The sequence below is a fragment of the Hydractinia symbiolongicarpus genome, chromosome 5 (genome assembly GCF_029227915.1).
Source record: "Hydractinia symbiolongicarpus strain clone_291-10 chromosome 5, HSymV2.1, whole genome shotgun sequence".
Classification (NCBI taxonomy): domain Eukaryota; kingdom Metazoa; phylum Cnidaria; class Hydrozoa; order Anthoathecata; family Hydractiniidae; genus Hydractinia; species Hydractinia symbiolongicarpus.
This window is the reverse complement of record NC_079879.1, coordinates 19915991-19936226: the sequence shown is the minus strand read 5'-3', so window position 1 is coordinate 19936226 and position 20236 is coordinate 19915991. Positions and strand designations below refer to the sequence as shown.

The 20236-nt window shown below is 33.9% G+C and overlaps 3 protein-coding genes across 7 annotated transcripts in view; 1 reads left to right on the top strand and 2 right to left on the bottom strand.

Moving 5' to 3' along the window:
* Nucleotides 1–20236, bottom strand: part of LOC130645199 (stomatin-like protein stl-1) — a 102848-nt gene that overhangs the window by 12363 nt on the left and 70249 nt on the right. Inside the window, exon 1 of one of the 2 annotated variants that reach the window (XM_057451103.1) lies at nt 5516–5554. The exons of the other annotated variant lie outside the window; for it this stretch is intronic. Coding sequence (XP_057307086.1) covers nt 5516–5539 — 24 coding nt within the window. The 5' untranslated portion in view covers nt 5540–5554. Of the gene's footprint in view, nt 1–5515; nt 5555–20236 lie in introns of those variants that run through there. 2 annotated transcript variants of the gene reach the window in all.
* On the top strand, nt 44–7913 carry LOC130645203 (tonsoku-like protein). 4 transcript variants are annotated; one of them, XR_008982689.1, is made up of 4 exons: nt 44–299; nt 728–1063; nt 1257–2420; nt 3034–4238. XR_008982689.1 is itself a non-coding variant. In XM_057451110.1 (3 exons), the coding sequence occupies exon 3, from the start codon at nt 6777–6779 to the stop codon at nt 7440–7442; it is 666 nt and encodes a 221-aa protein (XP_057307093.1). In that variant the 5' UTR covers nt 1446–2420; nt 3034–5138; nt 6754–6776; the 3' UTR covers nt 7443–7913. The 4 variants fall into 4 exon arrangements, 2 of the variants coding, with proteins under 2 accessions (XP_057307093.1, XP_057307092.1); XR_008982688.1 differs by having other exon boundaries at nt 728–1067; nt 1261–2420; XM_057451110.1 differs by lacking the exons at nt 44–299; nt 728–1063 and adding an exon at nt 6754–7913 and having other exon boundaries at nt 1446–2420; nt 3034–5138.
* On the bottom strand, nt 7861–18513 carry LOC130645197 (lysine-specific histone demethylase 1A-like). Its single transcript, XM_057451098.1, has 15 exons — nt 18316–18513; nt 14131–14163; nt 13855–13988; nt 13634–13712; nt 13218–13502; nt 12897–12991; nt 12454–12596; nt 12114–12204; nt 11415–11491; nt 11247–11307; nt 10712–10785; nt 10285–10529; nt 9655–9848; nt 8567–8809; nt 7861–8307 (listed from the first exon to the last, which is right to left on the bottom strand). Exons 1-15 carry the CDS (start codon nt 18383–18385, stop codon nt 7987–7989), a joined length of 2145 nt encoding a protein of 714 aa, XP_057307081.1. The 5' UTR covers nt 18386–18513; the 3' UTR covers nt 7861–7986.

Below are 20236 nucleotides of genomic sequence, written 5' to 3'. Positions count from 1 at the left end.
TTTGAAATATGAACGTTTTATTTTCGTTCATTTCACAATTTCACTGAAAATCCTTATTAGTATTAAATCAAGCTTCACTAATTTTTCACAGCTACTGATTATCATTTTCAAGCCTCTGTATATTAGGCATTTCTAGGTCTATCACATTTAGTTAAAGCTTTTAACACTTTTTACATATACTTTAGAGAATAAGAATCATGGATAAATATGTGGTTAAAACACCTCGTGTTTCGCAGGAACGAACTGCTGCAAAGAAAAAGTCTCCCAAACGAAAGCAAGTTACAATAGAATCTCTATCGGTGAGATATATGTAAGATTCGAAAAAAGATATGTGGTCGTTCATGTGGAGGTTTAAATGAAGTAGTAGCATAAAGAAGCTAAAATCCGCGTGGTTCTCTTTTGATATGGTCTTAATTTTTTTGAAAACATTTTTGCGGAGATGGCAAACCCTAATAATTCGCGAGAATTAAATTTCATGAATCTCGCGAAAAAAAAGTAATTTAATTATAGTGTGTTTCATATATAATGATATAGGTAAAACGAAGAAAAAATTTATAAAAAATTTAATTGATTTTTGCGAATAAAATTTTTGGAGGTAAATAGCGAAGTCGACAAACAGACGTGGAAGTCGCGAAAATTAATTTCCTTAAGAAAACAGCATTTTTCTTTCAAAAAAAAAATCCACAATTTTATTTTATTAATAATTTTATTTCTTATGTTCTTTTAGAGGGTTGTTGTCGTGGAGAGGATATATCAAGCTAAAGCTATCCTGTCTGTAGAGAATCAACGTATTGACGAAATGGTATCAGCCTTGAAGGAGCTTGACAACTGCACTCCTTCTAAAGAAGTTCTGTTAGAAACGAAGATAGGCCACACTGTGAATAAACTGAGAAAACACGAAGATAAAAATATAAAAGGGCTTGCAACAAATGTTCTGTCTCGATGGAAGTTGTTTTACAGAGAACTAAAACAAAGACAACCTATCGAAGTAAGGTGTGATCTCAAAACGGAGCAGTTTAGAAAAAAAGCGAGGAAATTGTTATCAACAGCGTTAATGCTGGATGTAAGTATGCGAATGAGTACGTAACTGTCTCTTTTCCTGATGAGAGGTTTGAAACATTTCTTTCGCATTAAAAGGTGTCCTTCCGTTTCTTAGAAAAAAATACTAAGTACAACGTTAGCATCCTTCGAAAATAAAATTCCAGATCTTTGCATAATCGCTAACTGATTGCTGTATATCATCTTTAAATCCTTAGGAAGCAAGTCCGTTATCAGAAAGCATCGAAAGAACCGTGTATTTATCGAATAACCGTTCGACAAACATCGCTTATCGTAAACTCATTAGAAATCTTCATATGAAATTAAAAAACAACAGAGACTTGAGGGACGCTGTTCTTGATAGGACCTTAACACCAGAGGAATTGTGTAGGCGAGTCAAATAAAAGTAGTTAGGCTGATGTAGGCAAGTCAAAAAAATAATTGGGCTGCCGATCGTTCTGTTTTTTAGTTAGTATTATATAAAAAAATGTAAATATGTAAACTTTGTGATATAAATGTTTTATAACAAGATTTTATTAAGAAATTAACACTACACCAAGTAACTTAATTGGTTCTGTTAGTACTGCCCAAACATGTTAAATTATGTTCGGTACTTTACACAGTCTCACAGTCTGACGTACTAGAAATCGTTTTTACCACTGTCGTTTTTACCACTGAGTATCCACACTCTCATAAATCGTTAGGAATTTCATTAAGCTTACCAAAAAGCCAGATAAACACTTGTGATTTAGCTTTGAGGTTCTTCAGTTTTGTTTTGTCTTCTTTAAAAAATCTTAAGTGGTATCTTACTGAAAAGTTAAGCAGGGTGAGAGGTTGAATTCATATATGTGGCCTTCCTCACAGAGCTTCTGCCGTGTAAACCAGGTTAACGGTCCCTGTTAATTATCGCAAAAAATGGGCGTTATAGCTGTGGGCGTTGTGTGTTGAAACACGACATATTAAAAGTACCATATTATTTTTGGTTTTAAAGATTGGCCACAAGATAATCTTCATAAAATCTGTAAAAAAAAAGTTGAATTGATTTATTTCACATATCTACTGATTTCAGTACGATACGCGTCCTAAAAATTTACAACGTCAATCCGGCTTATCAGTTTAGTATTCCCCTGCTACTAGTTGCTATCTGTTGAAATATACCGGTTAAGAATAAAAAAAATTAGTTGTTAAAATCGTATTTTCTTGTTATATTAAAATCCATTTCACATCTTCATATAAAAATATTAAATTGAATTATATTTTAAACTAATAATTACTTGGAACATAAAAAAGAAGAGTGCTGGTTCTCGTCGTAGAATGTAATATATTTTTAAAGTTATGTGTTAATGTTATTATGAGCATCAGATTCATGGATTTAGCAACAGGTTTGTAAAATTTTCACTATTACTCCCATCTTAGCTTTACTATGTATATAATCTTCCTGTGAAATAAGCCTTTAGACCTACAAACAAAACAATAAATATACTTAGTAAACACATAAATATGGAATTTTGAAAGAGCGCGTTACACAACATAACATATTTGGGTTTAACAGACGAACGACTCTTGATTCTTTTAACGGTATCTTAAGACCTTTCAAAACCTTTAAATCAGGCTAGGGGACCTTAAAACACACATCATCTAGAAATAAACCCTTGAAATATAAATATTTGCAAAAACAGTACAGTCTAGTCATAATATATTTCGTTGCAACACGTTGTATTCGCAGTCTTTTACACATTTCCCATAAATTTGCATAAATGGCAGTCGTTTTTTGCATCTCTTGTTATATTCGCTCTGATCGCTTTGTTGTGTTGTGCTTAAGACCTCAAAATATCGTAAAATTATAACAAAACGTTTTTGACACCGTAAGTCATCTTCAATATTTATTTTGAGTTGTTGACACTCAATTTTTAAGATAACTTTGACGGTAAAAAAATAGAATAAACTCTTCTTATTTAAATTGTCGTGAAAGCGTTTCTGGAATGGTTGTCTTAGCTGATGACATCAACTACTACATTTCGAAGCTTCTTTGTTGGCAGTAGAAATCGCTCAAATCAAAAGTTTACCGAAGTTACCGAAACGAAAACCGCTAAAAAGAATCCTAACTTGGACGTCAGTTATGAGACTGAATCACAAAATTAATCCGTGTTAAGAAATGAAAGCAAGTCACGAAACAGTGTTTAACAACCTCGTCTTATCCAGACTCTTCTTTTTGTCTTTGGATATATGGTCGGCGGGATTTCTTATTACGGTGAAGGAAGTCCAGGGGTTTAGTCTTGTCCCAGGATTTTTTAAGTTTTTTTACATTGGGAAAGAAACATAAAAACTTTCCGGTTCCGTCCCAATGTAAAAGTAGCTACAAAGTCATGGGCACGAGGTTGCACACTTGTGGTTAGTGTATGGGGCAATGATTGTGTTTACCTGGGAGTCTACTATAGCACTATGTTCGGCCTGAAATTTTTGCAAAATAGACTGTCTACAATCCCTCAGAAAATTTCTGAGACTGCCTCCCCCTACCACTAAATTCAAAGTTGTGTCTCTGAAGTGCAGGTTTGGCTTCGCTACACACATTCTGTCAGTTTCACATTCAACATTGAGGTAGGGGGAGGAGGAAGCTATCATACAAACCAAGTCACATCTTATTAATTGCAGTCTCAATAATTTTTGTGAGGGATTGTAGATTATGAAAATAATGACTTGTGTATTATAACATCTCATTGTTGGACGTAGTCTAAAAAAAGGAAGGTTTTTTATTTAGGATTGGGGTGAAAACAATTGTATCCCTGGCTTCCCCCTTCCCTCTTGTACAGGTGCAGGAGATTTGTTTTTATGCAGTAGCTTTCGTTCTGATGCTTATTCTTTGCTCGCTCTAATTAAAACTTCCCGCGCGGTAATATTAGGACTTGAGTAAAAGCATGAAGGAAAGGTGGAACAGTAAATACTTTTTATTTTTATTTCAAAAAAAACTTGAAGGTAAAGATGAAGTATAGCTATAATGTTTTCTTTGTGGATTCTAAAACCCAGAACCCAGAAGTGTTTTTTATATCAGTAAACTTTACGGGCTTGAGGTTTAACGTGGACTTTTTTCTTTCGCTAGATAGTGTTAATTTTTACGCAGTGACATTGAAAGGGCAAAAACGCCTTACGCAAAAGTTTCTTCATAGGCTACTTGTGTTTATTTGAATTGTTTATATTTTGAAGTGGTATGCACAGCGCAAGTCACACGCGGGTACACACAACCAACCTAAACATCTTTCAATGATACCAAAGTCAACATCAACATTAATAAAATCAAACATTGGTTTTAATTTACACAAGGATTTTCACTACCTGCGTAAAATCTCGTTATGCGATTGAATGTTTTTTATAAACGCAGTTGTTCAAACCAATCAAATTCATTTATATTTTTAATATTCGCGCGAAAAAATGTTACATTGTTGAAAGCTAGTAAATATTTGAAGTATTAAGTAATTTAAGAAAAGTTTTGTTTATTTGGAAATAACGTAATTCCTACGTAAGAAGAACGCGAAACAGTCTACAACAATGTAAATGTTTCTATAAAGCTTGAAACAAGGGCGCTTTTTCGTCCATTTTAATTTTAAAAAAAGCGCGCCAAGTTTAATCTCGTTCCCAGGGATTTTTTCCCTTTCTGACAATTTCGGACGGGGAGAAGAGTGAGATTCACCCTTGCATGTATTTTTTCACAACCCTAAAATGTAAGACAAGTTAGTTTTTGACAATAAAGTAATTTTAAGCCAATCTTTTCCTCGCATAATCGTTACAGATACTTACATATAATTTGTTTTAGCTATTATAGACTTGATTTAACTTTATACTTTAAAATCAAAAAATAAATATTAATAACAACAAATTTCAACTGTGCGATATTTTTAGTATCCAAAGAAAACCTTGATAAATTCAGTGGTGATAGGTTAAAAGTGAAGGTATTCTAAATATGTTACGAAACTAGCTACGTAGGGTTGTAATCCATAAGTCAACATGAATTAGATTAAGTCAATACTTTGGTAACGTAATATCACAAAGCCTTAGAGTCGGTTACTCAGATTAGCATGTCTCTGCAAGTTTGGTAAAAACAAAAAGTAAGTCATTTTTAATTTTTATTTTATTTTTTGTTACTTCTAAAGCTTCACCACCAGAAAACCTAGTTTTTCTGTCCTTATTTTCTTTGTGACAAAATTGGACAGCAGTTCCAAAAAAAAAGATTCTACTCAAGAAACCCTGGGAAAATAGGTTTAAAAAATGGATTTTGATCAGTTTACGCAATATATTTAGATAGCTATCTTATACCACCAGGACGATAGTTCTATAAGGAGGGGGTTTGGTCCGTTCTTTACCCAATCCGATCTTTTTATTTTTTTATATTTTGTACACATAAAAATGGTTTCTAGTCTGACCAAGTTTAAGGTGGAGATATAATTCTGTGATAACATAAAACAAACGCCGCTAATGAACTTACAATATATATTGCCAACTTTCTCATCAGAACTGTAATCTTATGTACGACATTTAGATATATATGTAAAGGATTCGTGCTATGGAATTTCAGAACAGTGGGTTTGATCCTACGCAAACACCGTTTGATCCTGTTTGATACTTCAAAATCCTAATTTTTGTTCTATTACTAATGTTTATACCGTTATCTTTATAAAGAAACTTTTACACGAAGCATAGTCGATAAACATGGAACATTTATGATATTTCTATCCATGGACTGACACACTAACTGTCAAGGAAAAGTTTAACGCAAAATTAACGTTTTATTTTTCTTTTATTGTAACATTTTTACATTTGGTACTCGCTGTGTTTGCGTAACAAAAACATGAAAATCTTAAACGAATGTAAATATGTGGAGTATTGATATAAGAGTTTGTTTGCGTCAGAGATGGCATATATTATAGGCACTGGGAACAAAGTTGTGATACTTGAATCTAAGCAAGAAGGTTTAAACCTCCTTGACCTGAGATTGTAAGAAAAGGATCTCGTAGCGTAGTATCTGGTCGCAACACATGTATTTTGAATCGTTGCCGGTTAAGACGAGTCAACTTCTAAGCGTTTACAGACAGAAAACCAATAAAGATTCCGAAAACGCTACCATAGTCAAAATATTGGAAACTAAATATACTGAACGCCGACTTCAAAACGCTGGGAGAACGCCAATGAAAATCAACATTTAGTATACGAAACGTTAACACTCATGGTTGAAATGATGATAAGATAACACGCATTAGATCATAGATATTGAAATGTAAACTTCCATGATGACCAAAAAAGCCTTCATGGGCATGGGTGTCCGTCATGGTTTATCGAGTTTTTATAAGTTCTCGATTATTTCTTTTTCACTAAAACGCAATAACGTAGGCTATTTGAACGAATTCGTAAATTCTATTTTCTTTACACAAAACAGCTCTGATGAAATGGGTAACCTCGTTCCCAGGGAAATTGTCCGCTTTTTTTTTATATATTTATTGATATATTTCGTCGCCCCGGTTATAAAAAAGTGAAAAATTGTCCTGGGGATGAGGTTGATAAAATAGGATTGTTCAACCTTTTTCTGGCAGTTGAGAATAATACAAGAGGTGTACGCCTGTCATAAGAAGGGTGGATTACAGTGGGTGTAACAGGGCACCCTACATACAGGGACGAAATTGAGTCTACATGACAATCCGATATTTTATTTTAAAATGTTTATTTTAGAGAACCGATTCGAAAATAGTGACATGTCAAGGCGAAGCTGTTTAAAAAAGCAGAAACATCGAGTTGCATCAGATGTAGTAGGACCTCAGGATGAGCGAGACATCCAATTTTTAAAAAACTTCAGAAGAACCAAATCTTATCCGGAGGAATTACTTCGCGATTCCTTGCGACGTTTAGATTTGAAAAAGTTGAATGCGATTGACAACAACAATGGCAAAGTAGACGATGCGGATGATATAGACGATACGGATGAAGTCTACTTTGCAAAAGCATATGCTCATAACAAGCGCTTAAAAAGTAGCGGAGAACTTCAAAGTGCCTTAGTAACATTAGCAATACGTGACGGAGATGTGATACAGCTGTGGAGATTATTAGGGAGAAAAGACGTGGATATAAACTACATGGATGGATTAGGTATGCAACCAATACACTATGCGTGTTTATACGGAGAACTTGAGATTTTGAAAGCTTTATTGCAATATAATGTGAACATAAATTCTCCTACAAAACAGGGTGAATATGGACTAGACATAGCAGTAAGAGAAGGAAATTTCGAAACCGCTCAATACCTCGTAAACAAAGGAGCACGTGTCAAAAGTATTGTGAACGGAATAACGGATAAGACTAATTTGAACAGAAAAAAAAGTGGTTCCGTTCCTATAAATGGTGGTAAAGCCTATGAATTGTGAATTGATTTTTCGAAGTGATTTTCTTTTCAACACTAAGTAAGTTTGGTAATGGCAAAACATCAAGCTGGTAAAGCCGAATTTCTACTAAACAGCAAAGCGGGACAAAACAGAACGAAACAAGAAAATACTTAAATTTGATTGGCTACCTAATAATTATTCTTTTGTTTTTGTTTTTATATATATTTTTTTCGTACCTGTCCGCAAAAAAAGTTGAAACGATTTTAACTTTCATTTTTTATCGGATCGGAAAATTCCAAAAATCACAACAGTCTGTTCCGTTCCGATTCTTTCCAATTCATTTTTGAATGGAAAACACTGCTAAGGTGTTAAGTGATGCTAAATAAAAGTAAATTGTAATTTAAGAAGAAGATCTTGCAACAACACAATACAGAAAATATTAAGTTGTGGAAAGAAAATGTAAAATATGTCATAAATTTATTAAATAAATAAAAACGGATAATGTTTATACAATTTTAAAAATGTTTTTACATCCCTAGTTTTTAATATCGTCTTCAAAAAGTATTTTTATCTGGCTTTATTTGGCTTATCTGGATTGCTGCGTTGAAAATTTGTTCAAATCGTACGGCAAACCTAAGAATTGATCTGCAATTCGTCCCGCTTCTCTTAACCCGCTTAACAGAGCACCGTGAACTGTTGCGGGATAATTGCGAATAGTGTGCTCTCCCGCAAAGAAAACGCGTGGAGCGTTTGATCCGGGGAAATTTGGCATTCCTGGCGTAGGAGGCGGCGCAACGGGGGCGGCCATGACATCGTAATCATTTCCGGATGATCCTGTAGCGACGTAAGAATATGAACCACGTGACCATTCGTCAGATTTCCATCGAGTAACAATTGTTTCTTTTGGCTAAAAACAAAAACACGAAACTAGGAATTCTTTCCTATTTAAATGCAACTAAACTATGAAGTACCGTAAAATGTCGTAATTAAACGCAGCGCTTATCAGTGGTGATATTAACACTCTCTAAACGCGCTTATCTACGGTGCGCTGATAACCGGGCGCGCTTGTTTGCAGCATTTTATGTCTTAAGTTGGCTAGATTATGTTGAGAAAATTTTATAACAGCTTCAAATATAGATCAACTCTATAACACAAAACCCTTTTACCTGAGGCACATTGTTCGTTCCAAATATACCCTTTAGTACTGATATCGCTCTGCCTACAATGACGTCATCTGGATAAGTTTCAAGTTTATTCGCCGCTTCACCAGCCACTAACGCTAACAGCACTGGTGCCTTGTAGATACTCCAAAATAAAAATAACTCCCCTCTATTGGCTGTTGTGCTTGCCACGTGACCAAAGAGATTCGTACCAGGATTCCAAAATATTCGATCGAAACATAACACAACCTAACAGAGAACAGTCGTGCAATTACGAGAAGACATTAAAGTTGAGTGTCGATTTTTCCCTCAACTTTCCTGAAGGAAGATTTTATTTTTTTTCAACTTTTTCTAACTTTAGTTTTTCGAATTTCCTGACTTTTCGAGATCCTTCCTCTAACTTTCTTGAAATTTTGGGTAAATTGGAGGTACTGGATACCGCTCTGGTACCAGAAGAAATCATCTTTTAATTACGCCGATAACTAAGTGCTGTTGAAAGTTTTCTAGCTAATGAGTAATCAACAAATGCAAACTGCAGGACAGATTACGGAGATGAGGAAGATGATGGTATGGCTTATTTTCAGCACTAGCTTTGCATTACAGAACTTCTATACTTCAGGGAGGAGCGCCGATATGAAAATGCGACATTTTAACACTGCCCACCTTAACCAACTGATTGATTTTTTAAGGAAACGAGCTCGTAAACATAAAATTACAAGCTATTTCTTGAAACAAATAAGAGAAATGTCATAGAAAAACGCATGCTTTCTAATGTTTTTCGCTGACTTTTGGTCCTTACAAAGGACGCCCTATTTTATAGAATTTTTTAGCTAAATTGTAAATCCTATTAAAACATTTAGGATAATAATAACAATCATAAAAAAACTCGATTTTCTGATCCTACAATTTTTCGGAAAGTTTTACGCGGTCTCTCGGGAGAAGAAGAAAATTATGTTTTACTAGTACCGAATTTTGGAAAGTCGTTAAAGTTAAAGGAGTTTTTTCTAAGCAAAAAACTGCAATGCAACAAGCAAGATATGACATTTCTAAGATCTAAATTATCCTTACAAAATTTTGGCATGTTTCCAACTTACCTTATTTAGATTCCCAAATCCCATCCTCTCAATCGCACCTGTTTTCCAGTCTGGTAAAGGTGGATGAAAGTGAACCGAAGGAGGGTTAGTATGTTTTAAAACACCCAGAGGAAGGGTGCATAACAAAGCATCAGCTTTGAACGTGTGGCTTGTGGACACTCCGTTTTTACTGGAAACACCAACTACCTCCACGCCTAAACAAAAGTTTGAGTAAATATGCTGAACTGTATATTTTAAGTTTATATAATTGTTGCTCAAGTTATTGTTTGGATGTCAGATGAAATATCTGTATTGTTGTCCTCTTTGCATTAGATTTTATGCTATTTAAAAAATGTTCCAAAAAAACAAAATTTTGCGAAGAGTCAAAAAACGCGAAAATCAAGACATTTTATTCAAGGTACATGACAAGTACATAATTGGTGACAGGAAAGAATAACTGGCAGTTGAAATTAAAAAAAAACGTATGTACATATTAGATTAAAAAAGAAAAACATTGAAAATTATCAAAGAAAAATAAATAAATACATTCATATCTTGCTGTGCGAATTTACTAATTAATGCTGAAATGATTTACAAGCACATGAAAACAAGGGGATGTTCATCACCCATATACAAACTAATGAAATTTACCTTGTCTAGTGTACTTTACATTTCGGACAGCAGTACTTAACCGGATGTCCAATCCTTCCGCTAAAGCCGCTGGTACACAGGAAAAACCATTACTGACGGTCACATGACTACCTGTGAACTCAAAGTCATCATCTTGATCCCAATGTTTTAAAGAAAGCGAAGAGAGTGGCGTTGCATTCGCGAATTCGAGATTAGCGAGATGCCAATCAAGAATTTGTCGGTCACGTAAAGACAGATAGACATCACTAAAACAATATAAGTCGTTTGATTATTAATAATGTGCATAAAGATTGCACGTGGTATTAAAACGATCAATCTGACTATAGAGATAGTAACAAATAAAAGTTCAATAACTTATCCGTAATACCACATGGTTAAATACACGTTATCATTTCGTTTTATTTATTAGAAAAAGTGATGCACAAACCTTGGTGGGTTTTCTTCATAATCTTTGATTTTTGTTTCCAATTCTTTTTGCTTTTCAACCAGAGAATCATAAGCCTGTGAGCAAACACTTTCTATTAAGAATAATGTATTAATAAAGAATCTAAGCGATACGGCATTCACAGTCCCACCCCCTAAGTCTACTGGGGGACAAAACTTTGATTGGGGGACAGAGGGGTGCAGGAAACTATGGGCCTGGGGGAAAATAATTTTGGTTTGGCCTGGGGGGAGGGGGAAGGTAAACTAGGAGAAGGTGTTGTCTGGGGGGACTAAGATGGTTTTAAGGAAACTATGACCATGGTCGACAGAAGAAAGCAAACTATTTTTGAATGGATATCACTACACTTCAAAGTTTCTTCGAAAAGATTGCGCGTTTTACAAAACCACTGGAAAATTAGGCCCGTAATAAGCGACCTTTTACGGTTTTTCCTTAAGAGCTAAAAGATACTGAAGAATTTAAAAAAAAAAAATTATGTTTACAAGATATTACATACACGCGATATAAACAAAACACTGACCCGAAAGAGCACCAATAAATCTCGTTGTTTGCTTCGGACTTGAAACTCGTCTGTGACATCTCTACAAAAGAATAACAAAAATTAGAAGAAAAAAAAGAACACTTCACAAGATGTTACTCCCATGCATTTTACTTGTACATAGGGAAAAAACAAGAGTGGTTTACGTACCTCGGTGGTTTTTTACTCTGTGCCAATTGGTTCCATTCGTAATGAGCTGGTTCAATTTTCTCCAGCAATTTCATCATCTGTAAAGAAGTGCGCCGTACAACAATTACCAGGAGCAACATTTGTGAAGTTATGTTAAGGGTCTCAAATCAAACGCGCTGTGCCATTAAGCTTTTGTGTGTCACGGTAATCACGTAAAAATAAATCATGGATTGCAAACTGACATGCAGATCCCAAGTTATGGGGTCGTCAGCAAAAAATTATGAGGCCTGGGACGAGCAAACAAGTCAACATATCTATGCACTACTAACATTTGAATGAACATCCCTTAAAAAGTCTAAAATCACTGATGACAGAAAATGTCAAAATTTGCTATTACTTAAATATGACATCATAATTCATGCAGCATAATTAAGTCTGAAATTCTTTAAATGTGAATATCTTAAGAACGAAAAGAGCTTTAAAAAATAAGACTTGTTAATCAACTTTTTAAGCTCCATAACATAAGTGCAACATAACCTTGGGTTGTTATTAATTTTCGTTTAATACAAAGTCCAAATTTTGAAGCTTATGATGAGAGTAACAACTCAAAGCTTGTGTTTAAATCCATAAAATACAACTTTATAAAAAGCCTTTTATTATATTATTTTAAAGAGAGATTGTTGCTGTAACTTTGATATTAACATATGGTTAAGTTCAAACCTCATCCTGGACTTCTTTCAGAGTATTCTGCAACTCCATAATTTTGCGAGTATGTTCACACTGCTTTTCTTTGACTTGTTTCTCCATCAACCTGAGTACAAATAACAATGTCGTAACAGTAAATTAACTACTATTACACAGTCAGACCAGTCAGTGTCAAGCAGAACCTATATCACCGCTATTAAAGTACAAAAATACAGTTGATATGACTAGCATCCAATAATTTTCAACAATCTATTAAATAAATTGAGAAAGTACGTAGGGCATTATATATCTCGTTAGACTTTTTTTAACAGTTGCACAGTACCCAATAACTTATAAAGAAAATAGTTCGGCTTACTTTATCACCAATTCAATAGCATTCCCAAGAGACAAAGGCTTTGAAAATAAAGCATTAAAACCCAACACATGAGATAAGTATGATGTTGATTCAAGCAATCGGTTGAACTCCCGCTCAACCAGTTCATCTTTTTCTTTTTGAACCTACAACACGAAATCAAAATTCTAGGCATTACTTTGCATGAGATATTCTGGTTACTAGAGATAAGCGTCCATATTCCTTTAAACCCTTCCCCATGCTAGTTCTCTTTTAATAACTATGTAAATGTTTTTTACTAGACCTTGGTTGTTGGAGCACTTGACACGAAGTAAATCACAATATAATGGACATTGATTGAAACTACTATAACATTTCTGTAGAAAACCTGGTCAATCATTGTAAATTTTAAATTAATAAGGATATGGTTAGGAAGAGTCAAACAAGTGTACATATTGTTAACTTACCATTTGTCCATTACATTCAAACAATGGACATTTCTGTCGAATCTTTGTTAATTTAACATCAACCTGGTTGCTAATCACAGTCACTGGATTTCCACCTACATATACCGAAAAAAATAATTTATTGTGGTATACAAGGAACTGAATTTGTTGAGCTTTGGGTATTATAGTTGATTCTTATTAGAAAGCCATAACAAATTTTAAATATGCAGATTTTATTTTTATGTGAAAAGCCTAAACATTATACCTGTATGCAGCTGTAAAAGGAAGCAGTTGGAATAACACACATAAGCATATAAAAACATGCATAAATGTTCACCTCACCTAAACCAGTTACAACCATAGCACCAAGATCTGCTATAAATTGACCCTGTCGAAAGGTTGCCACTCTTCCTCCAACCCTCTCTCGAGCTTCTAACACAACTACATTAAAACCAAATGACTGTAGTTGGCGTGCTGCAGTCAACCCAGATACACCACCACCAATTACAATAATTTTGGGTGCATTTTTTAGTTGTGGTGGCTGTCGAAGAAGTCTGTAAACACCGATGTTTATTGATCCGTATCTGTCGAGAAACGCATGGATTCTTTTCATCAAAATCACATCGTCTAAATATGGATATATATTACAATGTCAAAATAAATAAAAAAATAAATTTTTTATCCAAAATAAATTCTAAGGCATAAAAAATAAAGCACAAAACAAAACACTGTAAAAAACATGACAATACATGACATACCGTTGTAAGGTGGTTCAATATTTGGAATTACTTTCTCAATGATCAGCTCCTCTCTAGGATGACTTAACCAAAGTTGGATCTTAAAATAAAGCAGACTAAAATCTAAGATAATAATAAGGAGATAAACAACCTGAAAGGATTGTTTGGAAACTTAATATTTTCCAGCACCACAAAAAAAGGTTTTTAAGGATTATTTTTAAACAAATAGTTATTAAGCATACGATTCGATTCCTTATATATAGAAATTTCTTCTGAACATCAGTTGTACCCTGACTGATATCTTGAAAGCATGATGCCTCTTGTGCAGTCATTTGGTCTGATGGTAGGCGTGCACCAAATGCTGATCCTTCTAAGGCTAAAATAAAAAAGTAAATACAGTAAGATAAATTTTGAAGAAGCATTAAGCTCTGTTTAGCATGAAATGTAGGTAAAATTGTACATAAAATACTAGAAAAAGTTATGGGTAAATATAAAAAACTAACATGTAAAAAACTTACTTTTTGCAGATATTTTTAAAACCTCAATTGGATCTAAGACAGACAACAATTTGTTAGTAAATGCAGGTTTCTGGCTATCCTTCAAAGTAGACAATAATAGCATGGCATTTTTTAAGCCTTTCTCTATAATTACAAATCCAATAAAGAACTATCATATTCATAAAGATGCGTACAAACATTGTTTATACTGGGAAAATAGCATCAATTTCTTTTGTCATCATAAATCAAGAATACAATGGGATCTGAAAAAGAAATTGCTGTCAACAAATTTTAAAAATTCTCTAAAGTTATAGCGTATTTTCTGGTATATAACCCGCATAAAATTTTAATCAATGTGTTTTAATTACTCGGACCTTTGCATAACCCGCATCGTGTTAAGAAAAAAAATCAGCGTATTTTTACTTACCCTAATCATTTTATAAACATGTGTGTGTGTTCTGTGAGGGACATTTAAAGTCGTGAACCTCAAACACAAGAACCGAGTGTCTGAACTAGCGACTCTCTCAGTCTTAACTTCCTTGTCTCCGATTGCCAAAATAAAAATGAATTAAAATCAATTTGACAATGCTGTTTTCCTTTTATTTGTAAACATTAGTTTCAACCAATAATAACTCTTGCTTCCTGCGATTAAACAAGCAAACAAATAAAAAAAAATCATGCTATCAGGTTATAGATCTAAGTAAAATCTCTGTTTTTTATGTATATTTAAGTTTTTTGGCATAAAAATAAACAACATAATAATTATCACGGATTGTCTTTTACAGCGTTGTACGGAACATTCTTTTCTAATGTTTATAGAATTTTGTTATCTATTTATATCTCAGCAATCACAGTGTGTATGATAAAATGGGCGCCAATGAGGAGAAGATAGTGTGTCTTATCAATTGTATTTTATATTTATTTTTGATATTTTCAGAGGCCGCCTCGAAGGTAGCTAAGATAAAAAAGTAAATTTATTATCTATACCTTAATTTTAACATTCTTCAATATTTTTAACAGGAATTAATAATTAAGTCCTGGGCACTAGATAATAATAATAATAATAATAATAATAATAATAATAATAATAATAATAAATATTTAAAGTGGCTAGCCCAGAAAATCACAAAAACCTATAGTTAGTGGATTGTTTCCACTGGGGGCCACTAGAACAAAAAAGAAACAAAAAATGATAAACCTTAGACTGCCTCAGCTCAATCAAACATAGTAACATTTATAATCTGTGAAAATTGAAAAGAAAAAGAATAAAAAACAAAAATTAAAAAATTAAAAAGTGATCTCCATTAGAATTTGCCAAATACATTAGAGATGGAAGTCTTAAACGAAAGCAGACTTCCATCACAGGTCACTTGGTCTGGAAGATTATTCCACACTTTTGCAGCTCTAAATGGGAAGGCTTTTTTGCCAAATTCCGTGTTGACCAAGGGAAGTGTGAACCTGTTTTTTGAAGCTCCTTTTGTTTGATGATTATGACAGTTTTTTGTCAAAAGGAATTTTGAGCGCATGTAATCAGGAGCAATGTGATTCATGGCTTTGAAAACTAATATGGCATCGTTTTTGATGAGTAAATTATTCATTGAATATTCCCTCTCTTTCCCAAGAAAGGTATGGACACATTTTAATCGTTTTTCTAGTTTTCCCAATCTACCTTGGGTGGCACAAGCCCATGCCGAGGAGCAGTAGTTGAAATATGGCATGACAAGTGCATTAATTAAAAGGTTTTTTGTGTGAGGTGTTAAACAGGATGCAATGGTTCTAATTTTAGAATATTTAATTAGTATTTTTCTATTTATGTCATTAATGTGCTTTTCCCATTGCATTTTTTGATCAAATGTTACCCCAAGATATTTAACTTTTTCGCTCCTCTTCAAAGGAATACCCATATAGTTGATAGTTTTGTTCTCAACTTTTTTTAACTGGCTGTGGTTGCCGAAAAAGATTGTTTCAGTTTTGTCCGTATTAATAGTCATTTTGTTATTATTCAGCCAGAGGTCGACTTGCGAAAGTTCTAACTCGACCTGGGAGACAAGGGTATCCAAGTTTTTATGAGACGAAATAATTATTGTATCATCCGCATATAGATGGTGGTAGTTTGAATTGATGACAGATTTTAAGTCATCAATATACAAAAGAAAGAGCAGGGGCCCCAACACAGATCCCTGCGGCACCCCAAAAGCGTCTTCATGAAGCAGATCTGATCCTGTGTCGTTTACAAGAGTCAGCTGCATTCGGTCCGTTAAGTAGGACTCGAACCAGTCAAAGGCAGCATCTCTGATGCCAAAACACCATAGTTTTTTTAACAAAATTTTATGATCAACAGTGTCAAAAGCTTTTTTAAGGTCAATGAGCACAGCACAAACAAAGTTATGTTGGTCGAGCTCAGTAAGAATAAAATCAGAGACATCGACTACTGCAGTTTCTGTGGAAAAGAGTTTTCGAAATCCGGACTGTCTGTCATTCAGGAAGTTGTGCTCAGAAATAAAATGAGACATTTGCTCATGCACTAACTTTTCAAAAATTTTCATAGGAATTGGCAAAATAGAGATAGGCCGATAATTAGTAGGATCTGTTTTATTGCCACTTTTAAAAATAGGCGAGACCCTTTTAGTCTTCCAACATTTAGGTACATAACCAGTAAATAAAGATTTGTTGAAAAGACTTGATAAATAAATACTTAAAAGTGACGAACCTGCTTTTAGCAGTCGTGAACCAATTCCGTCCAAGCCTGTAGCTTTATTAAGTTTTAGTGATCTAATTATTTTTTCGACACTTTTGGTCTCAATACGAGCCCACCGAAAATCGTGTCCGCTAACAGGTGGATTAACATTAGTAGTGTCAGAAGAAAATTTAGAGGCTAGTTTGGCACCAACACTGACAAAAAATGAATTGAATGTGTTGGAAATTTCTTTTGGGTGAGAAGTTTCTGTACCATCGTTTTGGACTACTCGTTTTATCGAGGTAGTATTGCCTGACTTATCAGGAACCAGTTTTTTTAGGGTTTTCCAAAGTTGTTTTGGCCGTTTTTGAAAGTCCTGCAAAACGTCATTATAGTACTCGTTTTTGAGTCGATTTTTGAGACCTATTACCTGGTTCCTTTTTTGTTTGAAAGCTTCCCAGTCTATGATGGATTTTGTTTTTGATGCTTTCCGTTTCAAGAAGTCTCTTTCTTTGATGGCTATTATTAATTCATCAGTGACCCATGCCTCAACACGGCCAGAAAATCTATGTGTTTTTAAAGGGGCATGTTTGTCAGCCACTGTTTTAACATTTTTATTCAGTTTCTCACATGCTTTATCAAGGTCATCATAATTATTAAAATATGACCAGTCTAAATTCCTGAGGTCCTTCAGAAAATCTTCACTGAAGTTCTTGTAGCTACGAACCTTGCATGTTTTAGGTTCAAATTTTGGCCTTTTGAATTTTCTGATCACATAAACTAAATTGTGATCACTGATGCCTAAATCCATGACACCAGTTTTAGAAATACAAGAACTGTTAGAAAGTATCAAGTCTATAAGAGTGCTACTATTTTCAGTAACACGAGTTGGCTCCGTAATATGTTGTTTTAGGAAAAGAGTGGAGCATAATTCCTTTATTTTGGAGGAAAGAGCATATTTTGAAAGCATGTTACAGTTAAAATCTCCCAAGATAAAAACTTCTTTTTCTTTTGGGAGCTTGTTAAAACACTGTTTAAAATGAGTACACAGGTTTTCGGTACTCTGCAAATCACTACCTCCAGGTAGATTGCGAAATACGTGTCAATTGAACCTAAAAATGATACCTGCTATATTGCTCTATTACCAGAAGCAAATCATTTCAATGTGCTCAATGTGATTGCAAAGATATAAATAGATTAGAATTAAAAATCAACTTATAACCTGTGGGTTATAAACCGGAAAATACGGTATATTTGATGTGCTAAGTTTTAAATTCCATAGGATTTTTTTATAACAGTTTTACTAAGAATTGCTGAAAACCTTTTTGATTTTTCATAGTTAAAGATTAGTTCAACACATTATTACTCACAAAGAAAAGGATATATACATACATGTGCTGTGAGTTTGTTTTTTGGAATTATAAGAAAATATGCATAAAATGTTAATGTATTAGGTCAGATATATATATATATAGATATCTGTAACAGTTTAAACAAGTTTAAAACTATATAAATAAATGTAAAAAAACCTGTGGGAAATTCATCTTCCTCCTCTTCCATTTCTTCAGTATCCATACTTGTTCTGTTTGTTGGGTTCATATTACTTATATATACTGCTATAACTAAAGAAATATTATTTAATTTTTAAATTTACAACAACAATATTCATTAAAAACTGTGTGACAGCTCATCTTTGAAATTTGCAAGATAATAAAGTATAGATTCGATCTTGCAATCAGGTTGTAAAGTAGGCTGTAGTTCTGTCCTAAAAAAATGCATCTGTGACAAAGTAATTTAAATTAAAATTAATTAATAAAGAAAAAAATTATTTTACGTCCATGACCATTCTAAAAAAAATCACTGCTTTTGTTTCCTTTCACAAATTGAAATAAAACCTATAAACCAACAACAACACCAAATTTCTTAAAAAAGAGTTAAGTAGTAAAAAATGTGGAAAATCATTAGATGCAAAAAAACAAGTAGCAGGTAAGAAGAACAACATTGCATGTTTTCAAGATCAAAAAAATTCTTTTGGGAGGAATGGTATGTTCTGCATTAACTCTCTGATTATGTACAGGCCTAAAGTATGATTATATACTTGGGTAAACAGACAAAAAGGATATTTAGAAGGGTGACTATATCAGAAAATTTAAGAAGTCTTAAGTTGCGATATAAGGGGCTAATCCTAGTTCTATCTCTAAGGACAACAGTTTAGCTAAGTCTCCATTGGCTCTCTTCAGCATAATCAGTGTTGTTAACCTGAGATTTCCAGCTTAAATCAGAGTCAATTAACATACCGAGATATTTCCAAAAATTACCGGGAAAACTCTAGTGGTAAGAATCCTAGACAACCTTGTCCACAATTTCCAGAAGTGAGTCCATTGTGTCCCTTCAATTGTCAACTTTGGGTTGTATAAATAATACATATACGTCGAAAAAACTGTCCAGGAAAAAAGAGAAGTGAGAATTTGTGACTTGTGGCGCCATATAGCTTATTAGTGGTTATAACTCTTGCATGGTTTCTACCTATAGACCTGATCTTAAAGGTTGTCAGGGATATTAGTTCCACTGGACCCTACTGAGGTCTTCATTATTAATGGCCCCATACAAAAACGCAAACAACTCACACTATAAAAGTTCTTCAAATGCACCTTAGGCCTACAATTACCCACCCTCCCATCCTTTTTTACATAGTGAATTTTCTTTAACTAATTTTTTCTTTCTTTTATGTCATCAATATGTCTACGAATAATGGATATGAGATATCAAGTCAATTTATCAACGTGGTGAAATGGAATTCTGGCATCGCCGATATATTATGGACCTCCCCAATGTAACTAAAACAAACTGCATCAAAGCTGTTATGGGGGAGGGTGCAGCACAACACAGCCAGACAAATTGCTTCTGCCTAAGGTTTCCCCTGGCACTTCTATTGGCTCATGTTATGTCATGGTATTTTTCCAGAGCTAGATACAACAAGTCTGTAGCTAGGTAGCCTCTAATTTAATTGGTGGGTATGTTGGGCCTCCTTCGTCAGCCGTTTAGGCAAGAAATTTAGACCTTTTTTAATGTTTATGTTTCTCGCAGTAAGCCCTTTTGACTTTAACAATTGCATGGCAGGCAAAAAGATGCAGGTGCTAGGTGAAGTGAGGTCCTTTTCAGTCTGTTTCTTCGCACGAAGTTACTGTTACGACTTTATATAAAATATATATCAATCAGAAGGTTTTTCATCTAGCTATACACTCGATAATAGTTTAATTCATAAACAATGTTTTCGTAAAAGGAAATGGGCTAAAAAAGACCTTTCTTTAGCAAGTCCCCAATCTTTTTGCCTAACAAGCAGTTGTTAGAGCCAGAAGGGATTGCCGCGAAAAATGTAAAAATTAAAAAAGGTCTATGTTAATACAAGTCATTGTAGACGCTTCGGGGCATCTCATCTGTCTCATGAAT